The sequence below is a fragment of the Mustela lutreola genome, chromosome 2 (genome assembly GCF_030435805.1).
Source record: "Mustela lutreola isolate mMusLut2 chromosome 2, mMusLut2.pri, whole genome shotgun sequence".
NCBI lineage: Eukaryota > Metazoa > Chordata > Mammalia > Carnivora > Mustelidae > Mustela > Mustela lutreola.
The window spans coordinates 213,097,422-213,120,709 of NC_081291.1; the positions used below are offsets into that span (position 1 = coordinate 213,097,422).

At 48.5% G+C, this 23,288-nt stretch overlaps 1 protein-coding gene and 1 long non-coding RNA gene across 3 annotated transcripts in view; one reads left to right on the plus strand and one right to left on the minus strand.

Moving 5' to 3' along the window:
• EVA1C (eva-1 homolog C) overlaps window positions 1–23,288 on the plus strand; it is a 68,956-nt gene that overhangs the window by 39,972 nt on the left and 5,696 nt on the right. For both annotated transcript variants that reach the window (XM_059164589.1, XM_059164590.1), the window contains 3 exons: window positions 3,233–3,385; window positions 14,118–14,261; window positions 22,291–22,371. In XM_059164589.1, the coding sequence (XP_059020572.1) occupies window positions 3,233–3,385; window positions 14,118–14,261; window positions 22,291–22,371 (378 nt within the window). The remainder of the gene's footprint in view (window positions 1–3,232; window positions 3,386–14,117; window positions 14,262–22,290; window positions 22,372–23,288) is intronic.
• Window positions 8,634–12,205, minus strand: LOC131825312 (uncharacterized). Its single transcript, XR_009351197.1, has 3 exons — window positions 12,124–12,205; window positions 11,749–12,002; window positions 8,634–9,472 (listed from the first exon to the last, which is right to left on the minus strand). It is a non-coding gene; the product is annotated as an uncharacterized LOC131825312 (long non-coding RNA).

Here is a 23,288-nt window from a genome sequence, read left to right on the forward strand (position 1 = left end):
AAAGTGAGGAAGGAAGGGGGGAAGGAAAAGCAAAGCAAAGGACAAGAAAAAAGAAAAGAAAAGAAGCCAATCCTGTTGAAAAGGAAAGCTTCCAATTTGCTAGATTAGGCTTGGTTTTCATCCTTTTGGGCGAGCTTTGCCCCTGGAAGGCATTCTTAACATTCTTCAGTATTCTCCCAGGCAGATGGGGGCTTGGGCTCTCTTGGTGTGTCTACCCCGCGCCCTCTGTTCTGCATCAAAGGCCATCGTTCATTCTGGGCCTTTGAAGTAAGGCAGTATTTTGGTGTTGGTGGGATTTAGCATTTACTCGCCAAAAACACTGAAAACCTCACCCCAGTGCGGATGTGACTCACCAGAATCAAGCCCTCCGATGTCAGGGTCAGACTCAGTGTCTTTTCTGTTTAGCAAAAGAAAACAAAGCTTTTCTTGGCTTTAGGTCCAGGGACCGGGTGAAGGGCATTCTAGACATCGCTTCGTCACCACTTAGATTTTCCCTCCTCTGTTAGTTCCTCGTGTGTTCAACCACAAGCATCAGCAACCCGGTTTCTGTTTCATGCCTTTCACTAATCTTGAGTGTTCCATCACCACAGATTAAGGGACTGTGCCACAATTTATCAACTGATGGTGTACTGAGATCCTGAATTTCCAATCTCAATCTGAAGTGAGATTTCCTCACTGTTCTTCTCCTCTTGGTGTAGAAAGGTGTGGGAATTCACACATTACAGAAAAAGGTAGACTTTACATTTGGGGATTATTTTCTTTCGTGTTTTAAGTTTGGGGCTTGAGCATCAGCGATGCCAGGATATGAAGTCCCATGGCCAGGCCACCGTTGCCCTAGTGTTTACCCCTTCTGACTTCCTGGAAGGCTTCTTGGGGGGTGATTTCAAATTGATTTGATTACAAGGCATAGTAAGGAAAAATTTCACATTTTGGCCCAGCACAACACACACACAACTCAAAAGATTTTTTTTTTTAATTATAAAATAGTGTTATTCCTTGTTTGCATGATGAACTTTGATGCTTTCTAAACTCTTCTTTGTTTTTTTTAAATTGCAGGTCACAAATGACTAAACTGATATCCTGAATAGAATAGAATAGAATAGGCCTCAAATCAGTTTGAAAAACTTTTGCTTGAGGTGTTTGAGGGATCTGGGTGGGAATGGCCTGCACCTTCCATCCAAAAACATGAGTGAGTCAGAGAAGTGACAGTGGGGGTTGGGGAGTGGTCATGGGGGGTGGTCATGGGGGATAGTCTTTGGGGGTGGCCATGGTAGTAGTGGTCATCGGGGTGGTCATGGGGATTGGTCATAGGGGTGGGAATGGAAAATGGCCACGGAGGGTGGTCATGAAGGAAGGTCATCGGGGTGGTCATGGGGCGTGGTCTTTGGGGGGTGGTCACAGTGGGAGTGGTCATGGGAGTGGTCATGGGGGATGGTCATGGAGATGGTCATGGGGTGTGGTCAAGGAGATGGTCATGGGGGGTGGTCATGGGGAATGGCCATAGGAGGGGTAGCATTGGGCAGGACAGTCACGGGAGAGTAGATATGGGGGCTGCTAGTTTTCTTTCCTCTTGACACTTTCTTCTTCCCCATCCCAGACAGTCCACGGCAGCCCGAGTAGCTCCTACGATTTAGCTCCTGTTGGCTTGTTTGGCTCCAAAATGTTCCCATTTGCTCTGCAGTTGCCATTTCAAAGTAGAAGAATCTAGGAGTAATAATACAGGATCTTTTCTTTTCCCTTACAAAATGTTGGGGAGGTGAGGAGAGGAGACCCACACGTGCAAACAAATGACCATGGTCTCCTTTGTGTTCTGCTTTGTTTTGATTTTGCAAAGTTTAAGGTAAGTGGCAGACTAGGAAAAGATACTCGTAATACCTAATAGAAGAAAGTTAGCATCCAGAACATACGAATCACTGCTGCAGCGTCTAAAAATCCAAAACACAACACACCAAGGATATGAAGAGGGGGTTTCCAAGAGAGTTGTTCTGAAGATTAGATTCACTGATACATTTAAAGATCTTAGAACAGGGCTTAATCCATAGGAGGAGCTCAGTAAATAGTAGCTTTTGTAATTTTTGAAATATCTTTATTGAGGTACGATTTACATAGCATAAATTTCACTGATGGTAAGTGTGCCATTCAGTGATTTTCAGCAAATGGGCTAAGTCATGCCACCATCACCACGGTCCAGCTGTAGAACATTTTCATCATCTCAAAAATGTCCTGTGTTCATTGTTGTTGTTTCCCTGTGATCCCAAACCTCAGCCCCAATAGAACCACTCACCTACATTCTGTCACTATGGGTTTGCCTTTCTGGAGATCTCAACAAAATAGAGTCATACAATACCTGATCCTTGGTGTCTGGAGTGTTAACAATGATTGCTTTTAAAAACCAAATCATCATGAAACAAGGTTATTAATGGAATGCTTTTCCAGTATGGTCTTTTAAAAAAAAACAATCAACTATATTTTCATCAGCAGTGCATGTACCATGTGAATGCTGTGTGACATTGCAAAGAGAAATGTTTCTGTGGTCGGTGAATGACACAGATGCACAGACCTTTCCCTAAATTCTTTGGGAACAAACCTGGTGTGGGTTGTCATACGGTAGCACAGACCACAGCAGCCAAGCCTCGTTTGCTCCTGGATCACCAGACTGGGGGCTGGAAGAAGGAACTCTTCATAAGACACATGCCCTGTTCTTTCCCTCTCCAAGCCAAGGAAATCATTTACTTTTACAACCTCTCTCTTTTTATATATGGAAATGGGGGTGCTAGGATATTAGGAAATCTGGTGGTGAGGTTTAATTGGGCTCTCTCCTGAAGTTTAATCTGCAATCAGGTAATTCCTGATCTTTACTCATGTGGGTCTAAGTCAACATTTGAGGAAAGGCTCCCTTCCATTAAGGAATGTGTGACCTCAAGTGGAGAGAGAGAGAGACATCCTTTATGGCCAGGCCCATCCCCAAACCGTGCCCAACGCGGCCAGTGAGCCCTGTCTTCCCCTATACTTGGCTCCTGTCTCCTCTGCCTTCCTCTTCCTGTCATTCCCACCTCTTCCTGCAGAGGGCTCTTATTCCAGGGTCAGACCCCACCCCCCGGTTGGGGCTGTTCCCACTGGCCTTCCCAGGAAGCAGCTCCAGGGGGTGGATGAGTGGCCAGGGGTTGGGCAGAACTCCCCCATTCCTCCTGAGAGAAGCTGATGGTGCCGTTAAATTTTTTTTCTGCTTCAGATGAATTAAAAAACAAAACCATATGTGAAGACCAAGAGCTGAAACTGCACTGTCACCCTTCCAAGTTTCTCAACATCTACTCTGCGAGCTACGGCAGGAGGACCCAGGAGAGGGATACCTGCGCCTCCGAAGCAGAGTGGCTCCCCCCCTTTGGTATGTGGCTTCATGGGGCTATCTCATTCGGTGCCAAGGGGATTGGGACTCTGGCCAGTACCTGGATTAGAGGGAAAGCCAAGGGCAGGGAGGAACAACCCCAGGGGTGCCACCTCCTTCTGCCCCACATTCCCAAATTTGTCCATCGTTTAGTCATTTCACATCAAGTAGTTATTGAGTACCGACTGTATGCAGGGTCCTGTTCTATGGGTGGAGGAGTTGTCAGTGACCAACACAGGGTCTTCATGGAACCTCATGGAATTTCCAGCTGTGCACAAAGTGGTCGTGAGAGAATGAGCAAATGAAAGGAGTTCACTTGTTGTATTTCAGGTGCACTCAAGTGCTAAGGGGTAAAGCACACTGTGGAGGGGACATAGGGGAGGCTGGGGTGTGCTTCAGAGAGGCCCGGCATTGCAGGGTCACTGGTATGCTGAGCAGAGACTTAAAAGAGGAGGCCTGCGGATACCTGGGGATGGCATTTGGGTAGGGAGAAGAGCCTGGACCATAACTGGTTGTGTAGGGTTGTAGCAAGCTCAGGGAGTCATTCTTCTTAGGGGTCTGCAGTCTAGAGCCAAGAGGTGATGGCCGGGATGTGGGGCTGGAAGCTGCCCCCATCGAAGTCACCCGATGTTATGATTAGTCAGGGCTTCCCAGAGAAACAGAACCAACAGGACAGACATGCATACATTTGGAGAGATTGATGCTAAGGAATTGGCTTACATAGTGGTGGTGCTTGGCAGATCCAAAACCTGTACAGTGGGTTGGCAGTCTGGGAACCCAGGTAAGACTTGGTGTTCAGTCTTGAGTCTGAATTCTGTGAGATGGTAGGCTGGAAGCAGGCAGATTTTCTGTACTGCAGCCTGGAGGGAAATTCATTTTTCAGAAAACCTGTCTTTGCCCTTCAGGCCTTCAACTAATTGGTTGAGGCCCACCCCCATCAGGAAGAATAATCTGCTTTACTCAGAGTCTACTTTGCATATGAAATGTTAGTCCTATCTTTAAAATATCTTCACGACCACATCTAGACTGGTGATTCATCATAGCATCGCTGAACTGAGACATAAAATTAACCATCGTATATCCCAGTCTCCAGCAGAGAAGCAACCTGATCTCTACCCTCCATATTACCCAGGAGAACAGGCCCCAAGGGGACATAGCACAGAGAGCTGCACTTGATTCATCAAAATCTAAAGTGAGCTCCAAGGAGAGCACATGATGTGATGAGCACTGGGTGTTACATGCAACTAATAAATCATTAAACACTACCCCCAAAACTAATGATGTCCTATACGTTGGCCAATTGAATTTAAATTAAAAAAATAATAATAATAAATGAAAATAAAATGAGCTCCAAAATGTATTAAACTGCTATATTCACATGTGAAATTAAACATTAATTTTAAAAAGAAATTCGTATAAAACCAATATCTCAGATCTGGGAGGCGGGCGGTGGAGAACATAAAGTGACTGACTGTCCAGGCAAACTCACGCAAGACTAGAGAGAGAACAAAAACCAGTTCAAGAGGAACATGTGCCCCTGCCCCCGCCAAGGCCCCCAGCCCAGTGTTCTGGGAAGAAAGGCCCCTCGGCGGCTGATGGCAGAGGGTCCTCTAAGGGCAAAGAGAGGCCGAAGTGGGCATCTAGCTGCACTTGATTAGCTCTGGGCAGAGGATTCCTATTTAAAGGGCTTGGCTGCCAAATGGGGCAGTGAGGTCCTTGTGGGCGTGGCTTCCCATTGTATGTCCTGGCACCACCCCACGCCCCACACCCTGGTGAATGACCTGGGAGTTCCTGACACTCCAGTCTCCCTCGCATGTAACCCTTGCGTGTTTTCAGAACATCTTCACCCACTCCTGCCTTGGTCCCACTACTGACTCAGCTCAGGGACCACTGCCTGGTCACTGCAGTCTCCCTGCTCCCCGGCTGGCCTTCCCCTCACCCCCAGGTGGCCAGAGGCATCCTTCTAAAGGGCCAGTGTGATCCCTGTTCTTCCAAACATCCTGCAAGGACACTTCTTATGATCTGGTCTCCTCGGCTGGGTAAGGGGCCCTTGGTGATCTGACCTATTTCTGCAAAAAAGGGGCTCTCCTTCTTGATACTGGGGTGGGGCGGCCCATTTCTCAAGCTTGTGAAATCTAACTGAGCCACCTGTGTTTGGGGAGGCGGCCCTAAGCCCCAACAGTTTCAGCCGTTGTTTTGAACAGAAGTCGGTCATCGAAGCAGACGGACAGGTACGCAGGCTGATTTATGTACCGTGGGTCGCGCTGCCTTAGGTTCCTGGGAAGCTGGGAGTGGGGCTGAGAGGGAAACGTAACCAGCCAAAGAAAATGTTAGCAGACATCATGGCTAAAGCGCAGGTTTCCATAGAGACTTCGAGGAATCCTTCGGTCAGCCAGCTGTGCCCGTGCCACGAATAACCCTTGTGGACGCGGGAAAGGTTTCTGAATGGAAGACCATGCCCCTTGCTCAGGGGTTCAGTTTGAAACGTCTGAGCCCCGGCAAAGTCTCCCGGCAGAAACCACCTGCTCGTCCCGCCCCCATCCCCTCGCATCCCTCAAGGTCAAGGGCTCCCGTCCCTCGCCCATGGACTACGCGTAAGGCTGAGGGACAGGCTGTTCTCTGCATTCAGGAACGGCTGCCAAATGCCGGAGGGCGTCCTGCCCCTGTGCTCTGCAGGGGAGAGGCTTGCAGAGAAGAGGAGAGGCCCTTGGGAGGGCTTCTCATCCTCCGCTCACCCCCAGCCTCACGCGGAGGCCTGGACTGTGCCCGCCTTCCAGGTCAACATCAAGGCCAGACCCTTGCACGTGTGCCTACAGACCACTGGCTGCCCGTGCGGACGTATCTCCCCATCTCGCTGAGTGCTGAAAACTCATTCCCTCCTCGGCCCCAGGGAGACTCTCCATAAGGTTTCAACCTGTGCTGAGCGTGTTCTGCCCCCCGAGCCCCCTTTCATCCCTCTCCTGTGAACACTTTACCATTACCCGCCCTTTGCCCAGCCGCCTCCTGCTGACTCGCCCGCACTGAGTACCTCTCACCGGCAGCTCTGGGCATCTCTAACCTGGACCACCCAGACCAGACTGGCTGCTCAGCCTCCCTTCTCCCCGATTCCCTCCCTCAGTCCCTTCCTCACTTAGCAGCCGGAGAGAGATTATTAAAATAAGTCAGATCACAGCACCTGCGCGCCGTAATTAGAATCCACCCGTTCTCCCACCTGCGGGTGTGTCCTCCCTTGGATGGGGCACTGCACACTCACTCATAGCCTGGGGTCTTTGCACAAGCTCTTCCCTTGGCCTGGAATGTTCTCACCCCACCATGCAGGAATCAAGTCAGGCATCCTTCTCAGACGGGGTTCCCGGGGCTCCCTGCCAGCATGGGACCTTGTCTCTGCAGTGCCAAGCGGCACCCCTGTTGGAGTGTCTTCATATCACGGAAACCATCACTTACCTGCCTCGGGTCTCTTTCCCCAGGGGAGGGCAAGCGCTCGTAGAGACGGTGTCTGTCTGCTCCCCGCAGAATTCCCAGCATCCCGAGCTGTGCCTGGCCCAGAGTGGGTGTCCACGTGAACCCTGACGTGCGTGAATGAATCAGAGCCCCTCCTAAGGGAGGTGTCCACACAGGGCTCCCACAGGTGCCGACCTGGTGTCGTCATGGCTTCCAACCCCACATGAGATGCTGGAAATCCGGACTCTTTTTTTTTTTTTTCTTTTAATGTGAAATGTTCCAACTTTTAAAACACTGTGTGAGCCAAACAAAACATGCCTCCGGGCCACATCCGGTCCCTGGGCTGCCAGTTACTAAGTTACTATGGCTTGGCCACATTCGCTTTGAAGAAGAGAAAAATTCATTCTCAACCCTGGGACCTGACATGCGCTTGGTGGGATGACCATCTAGGGCCGGGTGGTCAGGCCTCACCGCGGCCTCTGGAAGGTGATGGGTGTACCTTTCCTTGGGGATAAGCCGCCGTCTGGTGGAACTGAGAATTCTCCAGCCTCCACGCCTCCCTGGCAACACGCGTGGTGAGAGCCGGCTGGGCCCCAGCGAGGTCAGGAAGCATTGCTGAGCTGGGCTTTTGTTCCCAAATACGGAGAGGTCATTTCCAGTTCTTTCCTAAAGGTGACTAGTGGGATCCCTGTTAGTGTCCTGCACCAGAGCCCTAAGGACATTTAAGGGACATAAGAAGACAGTGCAGCCATAAATGTTACCCATCAAATGAGGAGCTTTTGCCTTCTCAGGGTCTCCTCCAAGTCCTGATGTCTGAGCGTAGGATTGTTTTTACATAATGGAAATTCTAATTCAAATGTATTCTAAGATACATTTGATTCACTTGATACATTTGATTCATACATCCATTTGATTCATACATTTGAAATGTAACTTTATACCCTGGGTGGTCTCCCACATGTCCAACCAAATGCCAACAATGCCAGTCATTTCTTCATATCTTGTTGAAGGGATGTAGCATAGCACGTAATTAACCATACCTCAGTGGCTGGCGTATTTTACTGCTTCTGATCTTCAAATATGCTAAGTGGTGTATGATGAACTTGTGCTCGTAGCATTTTCTTTCCTCCGGGTTGTTTCCTTGGGATAAATTCCCAGAAGTTTTATACTGAAAGAGGGTGTGGGCATGTTTACAATTCTTTAAGTGTATCCCCAGACTTCTTTCCAAAAACTTCTTGTTCCAATTCATGTGTGTAAACAGCGACGTACACTCCTGGGTTTCCTTGCAACTCTGGTAGAGGCATGTATGATTTTTCTTTGTGGTTCCAATTTAATAGATGTAAAACAGTCTTCTTATTTGCCTTTCTTTGTCTATGAATGGCTTTGAACATTTCCCATGTTTTTGTGGCTCTTGTATTTACACTCGCTCCCACTATCTCTCTAGCCTTTGTCCTTTTTTTTTTTCCCCACTGGTGGGACCCTTATTATTATTTTTTTTCATAAATTTTAACATGACAGAGGAAAGATGTTAATCCTTGACATGCTTTTTCCTGCTGCCCGTCTCCCACCCCACAATATATTTTTTCCTGGACTTACAGTTTGGTTTTGTTATAGGCTGGTTTGTTGCTTTTTTGATTCTGTGTGCTTTGTACCCCGTCGGATGGGATCAAGAGAAAGGGGCTTCATGGCAGTGGGGAGGAAGACATCCCTGGTGGGGGTCAGGGCATCTGCACTTAACCTCACACCCGACTGTCATGTGTGACATCATCACGATCCCATGAGCTGCTTCAGGGCTGCCCTTGGCCTGACTGACGGTACCTACCCTAGTGGGACCCGAGCTCATGCCAGACATCCCAAAAGATATAAGGGGCCTCATTCCTGTCTGCAGCAAAGGCTCTGAGACCCCACCTGAAGGAGGGCGAGCAGAGCCTCCATTCTGTGCACAGTGCCCTAAGCTGGTCCCGTCTGGAATGCACCAGGCAGGCAAGGCCATGGTGAGACATTGGCTACATGCTACACGATGACCTTGGACTGTGCTTCCCAGCCTTTTCCTTCAGAAAATTCTATTTACATGGCACAGTGGCATGAAGGACGGCACTGCCCAACTCCAAATCCAATAGCTGGGGGGCATCAGGGGGCCTGAGGGAAATATCCAGCATACTTGCGCTCATTTACTTTGAAGTTGGGAAGTTCTACTCTGAGATGCACTTGGCCTCTGGGTGCAAAGCTAACCAACGCTGGGCTTCTCCTCAAGGCCTTCGACTCTCATTAACACTTTCCTCAAGGTCCTCTCAACGTATGCTCGAAGTTCACCCACATTTTGAGGAACTCTTTGTATGCCAGAAACTCACTTTTAAGTGTGAAAATATGCACTTGTTTTCTGTTGCTGTGGCAATATACCCTGAAATTTAATAGCTTAAAATATAAACAAATATCTATTCCCTCACAGTTTCTATGAAGCAGGAATTCTGGGGTGGTTTGGGTGGTGTTTATGACTTAGGGTCGCACGTGTTCTGGTGAGGTCTCAGATGGGACACTGGCTGGGGTGACAGTCACCTGAAGGCTGAGCTTCCAAGGTGGGTCTCTTATATGGCAGACTGAGTCGGTATTGTTGTTGGCGGAGATGGGGTCACATGGACTGGTTCACTGTGGGAGGAGGGTACACAAGGGCTATGAGTTCCAGAAACTGGTGATGACTAGGGATCATCTTGAAGGCTGTTAGGGGCTGAGTTCTGTGTCCCTAAATTTTATAGGCTAAAGTCCTAAACCCCAGCACCCCAAAATGCAACTGCATTTAAGGAGAGGGTCTTTAAAGAGGTGTTTAAGTCAGATTAAGGTCTGATGGGTGCTAATCCAATATAACTTGTGTCCTTATAAGAAGAGGAGGTTAGGACACAGACATACACAGAGGAAGACCATGTGAGGACACATGGTCTTGCCATCTGCAAGCCAAGGAGAGAGGCCTCAGAAGGTACAACCCTACTGTCATCTCAGGCTTCTGGCTTCCAGAACGGAATGGAAATACACTTCTGCTCTTTAAGCTCCCAAGGGGTGGTACTTGTTACAGCAGCTGTAGGAAACTAATACTTTGCAATAACCCTGAACTATGAAATAAAGGGGAAGACATGAAAGACCAATGACTAAGCTAGCTGTGAAGCCATCTTCAAAAAAGTGGTATCTTTTGGCCACATGAATTCAAACAAAGCTATATCTGCAGTCTTATCTTGAGGGTGCTGACCCTTCAAAGACATGCCTGAAAGAGCTTCCAGCAGGTCGGTTCTATCAGAATCTATGTCTTGTCAAGTGGAAGGGAAAGGAGTGTGTGAAAGTGACTGATCACTGTTGGTCCCACATGGACACCAGTGAAACTACATCTTAACACAGGGCAGGGTGAGCCTTCCCACAGACCTGGGCATGAACTTCGGGGAGGTCTCCTGGCTGGGCGTCCATTGTGACGTGTCATTTCCTGCTGCAGTTACGTTTTCTGGGTGGGCTCCAGGGATCCTGCTGTTTCCTGAGAAACCACCCAGTGGGCCTCAAGGTCTGGGCTAAGGCCATCCCAAGGCCAAGTGTGGGTGGACCTCGACTTTCCAGCCAAAGATTAAGGTGCCAGGGGACCCGTGCTGCCAAGAGCAGCCTAATTATCCAAATAAACAGACGTTGTAAAGATTAATTAACTTCAGTTTCAGTGTTGAACAATAGCTTAAAAAAATAATTAAAGGGTGGAATATCATGTTATCAGATGGGTTGGGGGCGGAGGATGATTTGCCAGGAAGAGAGGGTGCAAATAAAATCAGCCTGAGAGGGAGATAATCACTTGCGAAGAAAGTCCTGGAAACAACCCAGAGCTCAGTGTCAACAAGGATATGGTCAGACCTAAGTCAGACCTGAATTACCTTGGGCCTCTTCCTGAAAACACACTGTGGGTTTCACTCTGACCAAGATAAACTCTTTTGCTTCCAGCGAACTCTAAGAGTGCAGAAGCACACCTCTCTAAATCACGCTCGCCGAAAGACCTCCTGGGTCAAAGAGGGTTGTGGGCTTATAGATGAAAAGGGTTTCTTTTTCCTTCCTCTGTTAGCCTGAAAGAATATGGTCAGGCACACATCCTAAGAAAATATAAGTTTTCTAGGGCAGTCATACAATTCTGCCGGGAGTATGAATCAGAAATTTTCTGGGTAACAGTTGGGCGGTGTGTATCAAAAGCCTTAATATTTTAAGCAGTCTTTGACAAAGCAATGTACTTCCAGGAATTCCTGTGGAAACTATCGTGCTCATGTGCAAATATTTAGCTCTAAGGATGCTCCACAAAGAACTGTTTCTATTTATTTATTTGAGAGAAAGAGAGCATGAGTTTGGGCGGGGGAGAGGCAGAAGGAGAGAGAGATCCTCCAATGGACTCCCCACTGAGCGTGGGCTCCACGTCAGGACCCTGAGATCAGGATACAAGCCAAAATCAAGAGTCAGATGCCTAACTGACTGAGTCACCCAGGTGCCCCACACCGAACTGCTTCTAATGTTCAAAACCGGAAATTATTTGAACAATGATTGCATTGGGTATTGTAAATAGAGCTGGCACATTCGTACAATGAAAAACTATGCAATTCTTTAAAATTATGTTCATGTTAAAATTTTGCAGATATACTAAATGGGAAAAAATAGCCTACAAAGTGATAAGTATATGACACCACTGAGGGGGAAGGACCTTCCCACACAGAAAAGTGGTGGAAGGAGGTTCCTTAAAGATTGATAGTTTTGTTTTGTTTTGTTTTGTTTCCGGGTTTATAGGCATTTTTATTTTTCTAGTTTTGGCTTATCTGTGATTTTTGAGATTTGAACTACAAACACATATTTCCTTTGTAATAGAATAAACAATAGTTACATCAGACTTCTAAGAAAAATTTCATAATTCAGACCGTTACCTCTTCCCAATGCAGAAATCGTACATCCCATTCTCGGATCTCTTGACTGCGAATTCTGAAGGGTTTAGGGAAAGGCTAGGGGACCCTATAGACTTTTGGAAATGAAACGGCTGAGTCCCAAGATGTGAAATGTGTCAACTTAAAAGATGCCGGTGTATGCTCCACAGTTTACACTCTCCCAGCTGTGCTCAAGAGTTTCCATTGATCTGTGTCTTCTTCAACACTTGGGATAGTCAGTCTTAAGTTTTGCTGATCTATAAAGTGCAAAATATTATTTTCATCATGGTCTTAATCTGTATTTCCCTGATTTATATATCATATAAGCAAACTACTATATATAACTTATTGTAACATATCACATATATGATGAACAACCTGTGTCCCAGCAAAGCTTTGGGGACACCCCATCAGTTGACAGGCAAGTGTTGAGAACAGCCTGTCATGTTAGCTGTTGTTGTAAGTGAACAGAACTTTGTAAGGACTCTAAAATTCTCTCCTCTGTTCTCTGCTCTCCAAGTTCTAAATTCCTCCCCTTGTGTATTATTTTTTAAAGATTTTATTTATCTATTTATTTATTTGGTGGGGGAGGGGCAGAGGGAGAAGGAGACTCCCCGCTGACTCCCCGCTGAGCAATGAGCCCCACACTGGGCTCAGTCTTAGGACTCTGAGATCACGACCAGAGCCAAAAAATCAAGAGTCAGAAACTCAACCAACTGAGCCCCCTGGCACCCCACCCCATATGTATTATTAAAATTGCTTCCAAGCTGAGTTTGGTTCCCTTCTGCTCCCGGGGCTTCCCATACACTGTCCCTAAAGGACAACAGCACGAGGCCATTTCTCTAGGCTGCGTGTCACTAGCAGAATAAAGTCTGCCTTTGGCTAAGCGTTCACAGGCAAACTCAGTCTCTCTCCAGGTTCCTTTTCCCTGCTCGTTCTCTGTGGCTTCCCCGTCCACATACCACTATTCCAGCTCATGGTCAGCCCCCTGGACTCCCCTTAAGTGACGCTACTTTGGTGTTTATGCCTTTCTGTCTTGCTCGTTTCTACCCAGTTACACACCTTCTCCCGTGACCAAGTCTCTCTAACCCCAGCGAGCCCGTCATCACCGTGAAGGTCCACACTCCTCTCTCCCGACACGGACCCTAGCACCCCTGTCCTCGCCTTGCACTGGCGACACTCACGCCCTGTTTCACATGGCTGGACATCAGGTCCCACGTGTGGGTTTTGTCTGCAGCTCCAGCACACTCTGTGAAAGCAAGGTAGACTTCTTCTGACTTGTTTCTTATACAGCACTTAGCGCCTCTGCACCTCACCTCTGTACGTGTGAAATTCATATTGAATAATTGTGTTGGCGTTGTGCCAGGTGCTGAAGCACCTATCCTCGTGTTTATTTAGTTCATTTCATTCATCCATTCTTCAGTTATTTACTGGGTTTCTACACTGGGCCAGGATGTGGGCATTGATTACAAACCAGACAGAAAGAGTCGCTGTCCTCTCGGAGCTTGTGTTCACGCAGGGGAGATGCCTTCTCAAAGTAGACAAATAGGGGTGCCGGGGGGGCTCAGTTGGTTAAGGGTCTGACTCTTGATTTCAGGTCACGATCTCAGGGTCTTGAAATCAAGCCCCATATCTAGCTCTGCTCTGAGTGGGGATCCTGCTTAAGATTCTCTCTCTTCCTCAGGGCACCTGGGTGGCTCAGTCAGTTAAGCGTCTGCTTCTGAACTCAGGTCATGATCCCAGGGCCCTAGGATCAAGCCCGGCGTCAGGCTCCTGGCTCAGCGGGAAACCTGTTTCTCCCTCTCCCTTGGCTCCTCCCCTTACTCATGCTCTGTCTCATGCTCTCTCTCTAATAAATTAAAAAAAAAATCTTAAAAAAGAAAAAGAGAGACTCTCTCTCTTCCTCTCCTTCTTACCATTTCCCTGCCCACTCATTCTAAAAAAAAAAAAGCAAATGAAGTATTTCAAGGCATGGTAAGGGGCATAAAAGAAATAGTCTTCATTCAGCGTTTTACATATTTACAAGGCCAGTTACATTATTTGCAGGGATTGGTACAAAATGAAAATGTAGGACCCCTTGCTCCAAAATATGTAAGAATTTCAAGACAGTAAGACCAGAGTGTCACAGCAAGCTCACGGCCCTGCTAGCACCTGTCCAGAAGCCCGCTCTGCCTATAGAGGACTTAGCCCATATGACTTATATGGCAAAGCATCCCGGGGACATTAATGAGACAGAAAATTTTCCGAGAAACTATGTCCATGAACTTGAAATCCAGCTCAGTGTATTTCCTTAACAGAAAATAGCAGAAGCCCCGTGGTTAGCCAGATACGGATGCAACCTGAAATTCTTGTTGGTGTTCCCTGCCTTTCAGACTGCCTGTCTTACTGGGCTTTGCAAGTATTATCCAGGAGGTGCTATGGGAAGCAGAGATGCAAAATCATGGTCAACGATCACCATTTCGGGAGCCCCTGTCCGCCAAGAGTGAAAAAATACCTCACTGTCACCTATGCCTGTGGTAAGAATATACACCCCCCCTAACCTGCTCTAAGACCGACTTTGGGAGGTGGTGATCATGGGAAAAGGCGTTTTCATGCAACAAACCATACTCCTGAAACAGTGTTGTCACCCCAGATATTCCAGAGTACTTTTTTTTCATCCTTTATTCCTGTCTAGGATGTTCACATTAAATAAGCAATACAAGTTCTTTGGTCACAGTTCGTTTTGAAAGCACTTTCAGCGATCAGATCGGCCACAAACGGGAAGAGGGCAGAAAGTGCAAGCACATGAGAGAAGAGTGATTTTAATCTGGGTGCTTAGGAGGCTCTGAAATTTATGGGTATATGACGCAAGCTCGCAGAAGTATTGTTTGGCTCTCGCTTACCCTTGCAGTCTTGGTTTCAGGCTCTAAATGACTAACTCTCTATGCCGCCAACAGCCATATTATCTGCATACCCACCGCGGTGAGTCAACAGATCAAATGCTCACCCGAAAACAATTAAAAGTGTTACATGACAGCAGACTTGGTTTTCCCAGCATCTTCAAACAAGAAAATGCAACGCCTGGTCCATTAGAGTCCAATTTTACAGAGCTGCCTGAAAGTGAAAGGGCAGTACTGATTCTCGGAGGGTAGGGCAGGTTTCTGGTTTGTCAGCCTGACACGTTCGTTTTGAAATGATCATGGGAGCCAAGGGAGGGCGAAGAGAACCGTATCTGCAAAACCTGATGTGTGTGCTCCTGGAAACCCCTTCTCCCGCCAGATCTCCCCACCTTGTTCTTTGTGTAACAGCTTGAATGAGATATAATTCACAGGTCATCTGGTTCTCCTCCTAAGGCACACGAATCAGTGGTTTTAGAATTTTAGTTTATTCTCGGGATTTAATTTTGTTCACAGAATCATGCAACCATCGCCACAATTAACTTATGAACATTCTCATTATCCCCCAAAGAAACTCTGCCCCCTTAACTGTCACCCCCCAACGCACCCCCGCTGCCCCACCCCAGGCCACCACCGACCTACTTTCTGTCTTGATGGATTTGCCTCTTGTACCTCTCATATAAATGGCATCATGCAGGATGTAAGGGTTTTCTTTATTGTTTCGTTTTGTTTTTTCGTGATTGGCGCCTCTTTACCTAGCGTGTTTGCAAGGTTCATCCATGCTGTGATCTAATCATCCTTTTTGTGATCTAATAATATTTCAGTGCATTCCCCAGCCTTTTATATGCTGAGACAAACATGTCCTCTGCGGTGTCAAAGCCGTAATTGGTACAATAAGGTGGCGGCATGAATGCGTTTCCTCGCTAACAGCAGCCACATGTGGACCGCAGGGAATGTGATGTGACTTTCCCTCTCAGCCTGTATTCCCGCTCCCATGCCGGAGCAGCTCTGGGGTTCCTCCAAGAAGCCACACAGAGCACCCTGCAGGTCTAGGAGCGTCTGGCCTCTCCAGCTGAGTGTTGAAGGAGGGTAGCCTGCAAACGAGGTGAATTTCCTGCTGTGCCTTCAAGGAGGAGCTCACAGCTCCCAGGGTGGAGGCTTTTCTTAGTGGAGAGAAAGTGGGCTCTTGGGGCCTCGAGGTCCTGCTCCGGTTCAAGCTGCTTCTCCCACGTCCATTCATTCAGTGCACTGAGGGCATGTGCTCAGCGTCCGTGGCACCTGGTGCCAAGAATTGGGTAGTTAAAAAAAAAAAAAAAAAAAAGGGAGTATGGTTCTTGTCCTTGGCATTATCAGTTGAGGGCTAGAGAGGGCCACTTAAAAAATGAGGAGGTAAATCCGGGCAGCCCATGACAAGTCCCAAGTGGGGGGGGGGGTGCGCGGAGCTGGTGAGGTCAAGGTGGCGTGAAATTGCCCAGGAGCAGCCAGGACCCGGTCCTGTGGGGTCCTGGGGGAAGGTGCCAGTGGAGGGCTCGCGGTGGGGGAGTCAGACCGCCGTGATGACTGGACTTTTAAGAGACCAGTCTGTGGGGCGTGGGGTGGGGAGCAGGCTGGAGTGGGCTGGGGGTGGGCACCAGCTGGAACAAGAGCGAGTAAAAACCGGATGGATTTGATAAATAAATAAAATCTTTAAAAAAAAAAAAAAGATGGATTTGAGAAAGGTTTGGAAAGCGGGAAGATGCAGGAGACGCTGAGGACACCTGCCTGGGGGAAAGACTGGGGGCACCCAGAGGAGGCAGAGGCATGGGGATGAAAGATGTTTCCCTGGTCGCAGCGGGACGGGAGGCTCTGGGAGTGGGTGGGGGGGTTTGCTGTTCAGTCTCGGGGCCTGTCTTCTCTGGCACGAGATGAGGTCCTCAGCCCCGAGGACGGGGAAGGGAAGGGGGTTTGAGAAGACAAGAGAAGGTATAAAGGAAGGGCTGCGGGGGGCGGAGGCTACTGCCAGAGTTCTCGGGGACACTGGTCCGCCTGCTGGTGTGGTTCTTCCCAGTGCGGCCAGCTGCTTGAGGGGTCCTCGAGGCTCACTGGTCAATGACAAGGAAGGGGGAGCATCGGGGTGCCCCCAGCTGAGTGATCACAGTGGTGGATAGAGGAATCCGAGCTGCAGCTAGGAGGGGCTTCGGGAAGAAGGGAGAGTGGGAGGGTCAGTGGAGGGTCTGGGTGAGGTTGAGGATGGCAGACGGAAGCACCGGGAAGTGTCAGTTAAGGACTGAAGGCTGAGGTCAGAAAGAGGGCTTGCAACTTGGTTTTGGGTGTGGGGCTGTGGAGGAAATGGGGCATGACAATGTTCTCCCATCCCCCTAGGACAACGCCCCTTTGTCCAACAGTGTGGCCCCAGGACTTATTCCAAAGAGGGGGCGGGTGCCTGGGACTGTGAGGCAAGTTCGTGCCTATCCGCCCCCACCCCCAACCCCCGTAGATGCTTTCTAATCACCTTCTAAGTGGTTGGCATTTTAAAAATATACTCTCCCCCTTAGGGGCGCCTGGGTGGCTCAGTGGGTTAAAGCCTCTGCTTTTGGCTCAGGCCATGATCCCACGGTCCTGGGATCAAGCCCCGCATCGGGCTCTCTGCTCCACGGAGAGCCTGCTTCCTCCTCTCTCTCTGCCTGCCTCTCTTGCCTACTTGTGCTCTCTGTCTGTCAAGTAAATAAATAAAATCTTTAAAATATATATATACTCTCCTCCACCCCCTGCCAGATGGCTCTTTACTCTGCAACCTGAATCATTAAAAAATGATTTGTAATGTCTGAATATTTTATAGGTCACCAAATGGGAATGCAGGGTTTTACATTTTTAAAAAATGTCTCCCAACCGATGTGGAAGTTGATATGAAGTCCGAGGTTGTCAATAATTCGTTTCTAAGCAAGTCAGTCTTAGTTAGCACTCTTTGGATATGAGTGTAAGAGCCAGTGTGAGCTAATTTAAGCCAAAAGGAGGTGGAGGGGGGTAGGGTCAAGCCATGGGAGCCAGGGCACAGAAGCAAGGCTTCAGCCTGAAGCTCCAAGGTCATGGTAAACCTCTGGCATCCCTCTTCTCTGCTTCTCCTGGCACTTCTGCTCCCTTATTCTCTCTCTTACTCTCGATCTTTCTCCTCCCGCACCCAGCCTCCCCGTGAGCCTGCTGGATGGCACATGGCCACTCCCACAGCCTCAGTGATTTTTATGTCCTGTTTCCAACGATTATGGAGACCTGCAGTCTGAAATCTTACTTCCAAATTTCTAACAAAAAGATACTTAATCGTCCCGGCTGGGGTCCGGTAGCCCTCCTCCCTTGATCAGCCCTGGGCAGAGACCATGTGATGTGATTATAGAGATGGCTTCCTAGGGAGGGGCCCGGCCAAACCCCCAAGTCAAGATGCTCTTACATAAGAGGCTCAGGAAAGATCACCCCAGAGACGTCTGTTCTAATACTCTGCTTCCTACTGCAGCGTCTCACCTGGATTTGCTCTTCCACCCAGAGACCTTGCTGTGCCCACACAGAGGTCAGGACACCCCACTCCATGGAGGGGAGGGAAGAGGGGCATTAGGGACAAGTACTGAACATCAAGCCCTGGACCCTCATTTCTATAGAAACACAGGCCACCCATCTCCAACATGACCCAGGCAGTGGGGCAGAGATGCCTCACCCTTAGGAACCCTGACTGCACCCTTTGCCAGGGGGTAGGGAAATGAGAGTGAGCAGTATGATCTCTGCTCAGAGACTTGAGGGACCAGGAGGGCTTCCTGGGGGAGGTGGCATTCGAGGCAAGTGAGACCAGTTGTGTAGGAGTCAGGAAACTGAAGGTGGGGGGAGGGAAGGCAGGCAGAAGGAACAGCACAGGCAAAGGGACGAGGTGAGCACCGCAGTAGGACTGGAGAGACCTACTCTCTCCAGTGAACGTAGGTCTTTCCAGGGGATGGGAGTTTAGGCTAGGCTTTTACCCAAGGGCGGGGAGCCCCTGGCAAGCTGTCTCAGGGGACATAATCAATTTGCATTTTAAAAAGAACACTCCTCCCTATTTTATAGAGCTTCGTTTAATCCTGGCTCTCTTCCCTGTGGGGTTTAGGCTGGGCAGAGAATTTCACCTCTCTGTGGAGCCCTGGGGTATGTTTCAGGCTGCGGGCCTTCTGCTCTTGGAACTGTAGGCAGCACATCTGGCTAATGTCAGACCACTCGGCCCAGAGCCCTTTGATGGGGCTGGGATGCTTTCCTTCGGTATTTATTAGTGCATTGCTAAATGAGGTCCCTCTCTGTGTTCCCTCCGAGTTTAACCCTTAGCCTCACTTCTTGATCATGCTGGATTTCAGATTTTCCTCCTCATAGGAGAAGCCAGACCTGGAAAACTCAGCCACTGTCCCCCTCACATGTGCAGGGAGGACTCGTCTCCGTGTCCGTAGCCACTAGCACTCAAGGGTCACCGGGACAGAGGCACAGCCAGCATTCCCACACCGATAATGCCTGAGAGGCAAGAGAGACGTGTGGACCTCCGCCCAGGGCCCTCACAGCTCCTCCCAGAAGCTGGGGCAGGCAGGCGGGTGCCAGGATGTGGGGACAGGCGGGATGGTGGCTCCAAGATTAGGGGCAAGGGGAGTAGGTGCCAGGATTAGGGGGCAGTGGGGAAGGGGGGTTATTAGGATTGGGGGCAGGAGGGAAGGGAGGTACCACAATTGGGGGACAGGAGGGATAGAAAATGTTAGAATTAGGGGTGGGAGGAGTAGGTGATGCAGGGTTTGGGGACAGCAAGATAGGGGTGTGCCTGGACTTACCGGCGCTGATGCAGTCTGGGCTCCTACTGAGCAGGAGGGCAAGTTAAGTAGAGATACCGTGTTTGTCTCTGACACGCAGAATCTTTTTGAGCCCTAAGTTCGACTTCTGGAGACTTCTTTCTTAAAGTCTGCCCTGACCCAACCTTGACACAGAAGATTTATTCAGGGGGGGAAGAAAAGAAGTCGAAGTGGGTACCCTGCCCAAAATTAGCGAATTGTGTTCTGTGGTTTTCCCTAAACAGACTCACAGGGATTGTCCAGGCGGAAATCGTTTTTGCCATCTTTATAATCCTTTATCCGGCTTCCAGAGGCTGAGTGTCCCCGGACAGCACAGCATCAGGGAAAGATCAAGGGCACCTGTGCACAAGACCAGGCATTGAGACCCTACCCCTTCCGAGAGGGATGGTCATCTCGGAGGCTCAGTTGTCCCATCTGCAGGAATGGGAATGATACACAGCTTCACGGGGCACCGGGGACCCTGCACAAGACGCACTGTTTAAACGTGAGCCCAGGGTCCGATGTATTAAGAGCTCCGTGAAGAATGGAGTGCTGGTGTTTTTACGATGTATCTAAAATGGAGAGAGGCGGGTTTGAAGGGCAGCCGTACGTAAGTCACACCCCACACCATCTTCATTCTTGAAACAAGGACACGCTAGAATCCGACAGGTGCATCGACACCTGTTATTTTCAAGTTCCTAAAGAGTCTCCCACTAGCAGGGCCATTTTCATGTAGGAAATGGGCAAGTTTCCTGATGTGAGCCTGTATAACACACGGCAGTTTAATGTCTTATAAGGGCCTGGTTGTTCCGCAAAGCTCGTCTAGACTGTCCTTCCTGTCTGAGCTCTTATTCCTTCCCGAACTGTAAAACCTCTAGCATTTGCAGTGAGCCCCCCCTGTCTAAGGCTGTGTCTTGACAACAAGCCAAGAGACAGATGTCCAAGACATGCCACTCCTGCTAGGGAGGACTTACTCCTGCCAAGGAATCAGGGGCAAAATTCTCAGGGTGCAGCATGACCAAGAGGCTGTTTCATCAGAAAGCATTTTGTTGCAACACGGTTCAGCAATCTGGGGCACTCCTCCGCTCCCAGAATCAGCGGTGTGCCCGCCATCAGCCGAGGGGCCCTCCTCAGGGTGCTTGGACAGCCTCCACTGCCTCCTGTCATCATCACCTTACAGCCAATGGGCACCAAGGCGCCAGGGTGTCCTGCGCACAGAAAAAGCACAATTGAGGAATGCTCTCTGGTTGTCGGTCCTGGGACATCCCTAAAAGAATTTAGTTGAACACTTTGAGAAAGAAAATGAGGTGTTCTTGCTGTGGAAGATGTCTTACCAGCTCTTTAAAAAAAAAAAAAAATCAGTGCAGTTGAACTTGCACAGTTTATGTTGGCTCCCTTCTGTTTCCTGTTGCCACTTCTCCCAGATACCAGCTGAGCCAAAGAACAAACAAAAATAAGCAATATTCTGCAGCAAAAATATTTGGTTTCCTCTCCCTTCTCCGGGCCTTGCTTGGCCCTCTGCGCGCTACCATCCTGTCCGCTCTCCCTGGGGCATCTTGAGATGCGCACTACCATCCTGTCCGCTCTCCCTGGGGCGTCTTGAGATAGGATGGTTTATTCTGAGGGTCAGTTCTGCAGACTCTCTGACCACCTTCCAACACACTCTGTTATACTGCTCTCCTCTCGTGTTCCTCCCTCCCTTAAAATTCTTAGAGCCGCATTCTTTCGTTCTTGCGTGCAGTCTTAGAATTCCCTTCAGGCTCATTAAGGAAGCAAGGACTCAGAGCGGTAGGTGAAAAGCAGAGTTGGAACCAGGGAAAGAGGTCTGTGGTGGATTCTGAGTCCATTGCAGACATTCTGCTTCACTACATGGAAGGGAAGTTCATGTTCAGAGCTACAGTGTAGTTTTTAATTTTTTTTTTTTTTTTTTTTTTTTGAGAGAGAGAGAGAGAGAAAGAGATCATGAGTGAGGGGGAAGACCAGAGGGGGAATGAATCCTAAGCTCCGACCCCGATGGGGGCTCGATCTCGTGACCCTGAGATCATAACCTGAGCCCATACCAAGAGTCAGGACTCCACCAACTGTGCCACCCAGGTGTCCCCCAAATTATCAGTGTTATTGAGCTGTGATTTCCATGCTCTAAGAATCACCCCCCTTTTTTTTTGAATATCAAGCTTCCCACTCAGCAGGGAGCCCGACATGGGACTTGATCCCAGGACTGGGATCAAGACCTGAGCCAAAGGCAGATGCTTAAGCATCTGAGCCACCCAGGCGCCCCTAAGATTCACCCATTTTAAGCAAAAACGATTCAAGGAGTTCTAGTAAATTTACAGAGCTAGCCGCACGACAATCACCGTGCTCCAATTTTAAAACACATCCATGATCCCCAAAGTTCCCTGACACCCGTTTGCAGTCAGTTCCCATCTCCACCCCTGATCCTTGGTAAGGTAAGGTAATAGAACTTACTTTCTATCTCTGTGCATTCACCTGTTCTGGATATTTCCTATTAATGGGATCATACCATGTGTCGTCTATTGTGTCTGGCTCCTTCGGCTGGTCATCAGGTTTTTGAGGCCCACCCAGGTTGTAGCAGATGTTAGGACTTTGGTTTTTGTTATGGCTAACTATTCTCTTGGGTATATACACCATAGCTTGTTTACTTGTTCTCCAAAATTTACCTTTCTGGGACATTTGATGGTCACATTGGTACCATTGGTATAGGTGTGTGAGTGTCTCTGACAAGTAGAGTGAGTAATTTATGTATTGATTTGAAAATGGATTTTTTTTTTTTTGGTAACTTATCCACATGGCAGTTAAAAAGTTATATTAAGTGTACGAAGTTTTTAAAATATTTATTTTCTGGTTTTTAGTTCCCAAGAACATACTCTCAGCGATTGATCCAGCCGTCGCTAACGTAAAACCTTCTTTGAAGCAGAAAGATGGTGAACATGGTAATTTTTATGGCTTACTACCAGCATTTCTCTTTAAGTAAAGGTAAACAGCCCCATGTGACCATAGTCGGTTGCACACTGGTTGGAATGAAAGGGTATGTCAGGAGGTGAGCTGGAGTTCCCAGCTCTGACAATGGCAACTTGTCTCAGTGGATTGCAAATGGTGGCCAATATCTTGTTTTGTTTTACAAATTATAAGTGGATTAAATCTTCCTTCCATTCCCCTCTTATTTCGCAAGTGAAATATCACTTGAAAAAAAGAGATCGGCTCAGAAACAAATTTGGGGTTCCTGGATTCTATGATGAGCTTGTTGGAAAGATGACTCGAACCAGGAACCAAGCTGGACCTGAGGGTTTCCAACACATGCCCCCTCTGCCCTTGGGTTTTCACTGGGCTGTTGTGAGCAGGAGGGGGATGAACACTTTCATTTTCTTATCAAGTCAAAAATGGAATCAGATTCTTGGGGCTTCTGATGGAAACTGCAAAGTTTCTGTAGAACATCTAAGATATTATACTTTGTGTGTTCAAAGTTTGTTTTGCATTACTTTTATTACATTTGTGAGGTCTTTTGCTTCTAAGTATAAAAATAAAGTATGCCTGACGTGGAAAACAGGAAAGTAGCAAGAAAAAGAACTTGCCCCTAGACTCAAAGCTTAAACATAAGTATTGTTAATGTTCTGTTCTTCTAGTTCCCCCATACCTGCTCTCTCTCTCTGCCAGGCTCTGCATCTTCCAACCCCACTGCTCTTTCTAACAGGGCTCCCCCGGACCCCATTGTGTCCTGGTCCCCCGGCAGCGGAGACCCGAGAGCTCAGTGCCACCCTTCCTCCGACCTGTCTGACATCCCGTAGGGTCCCCAAAGCTCTGAGGCTGCACATCACGAGCTCCCTAAGCTCTATCACAACAATGTAACCAG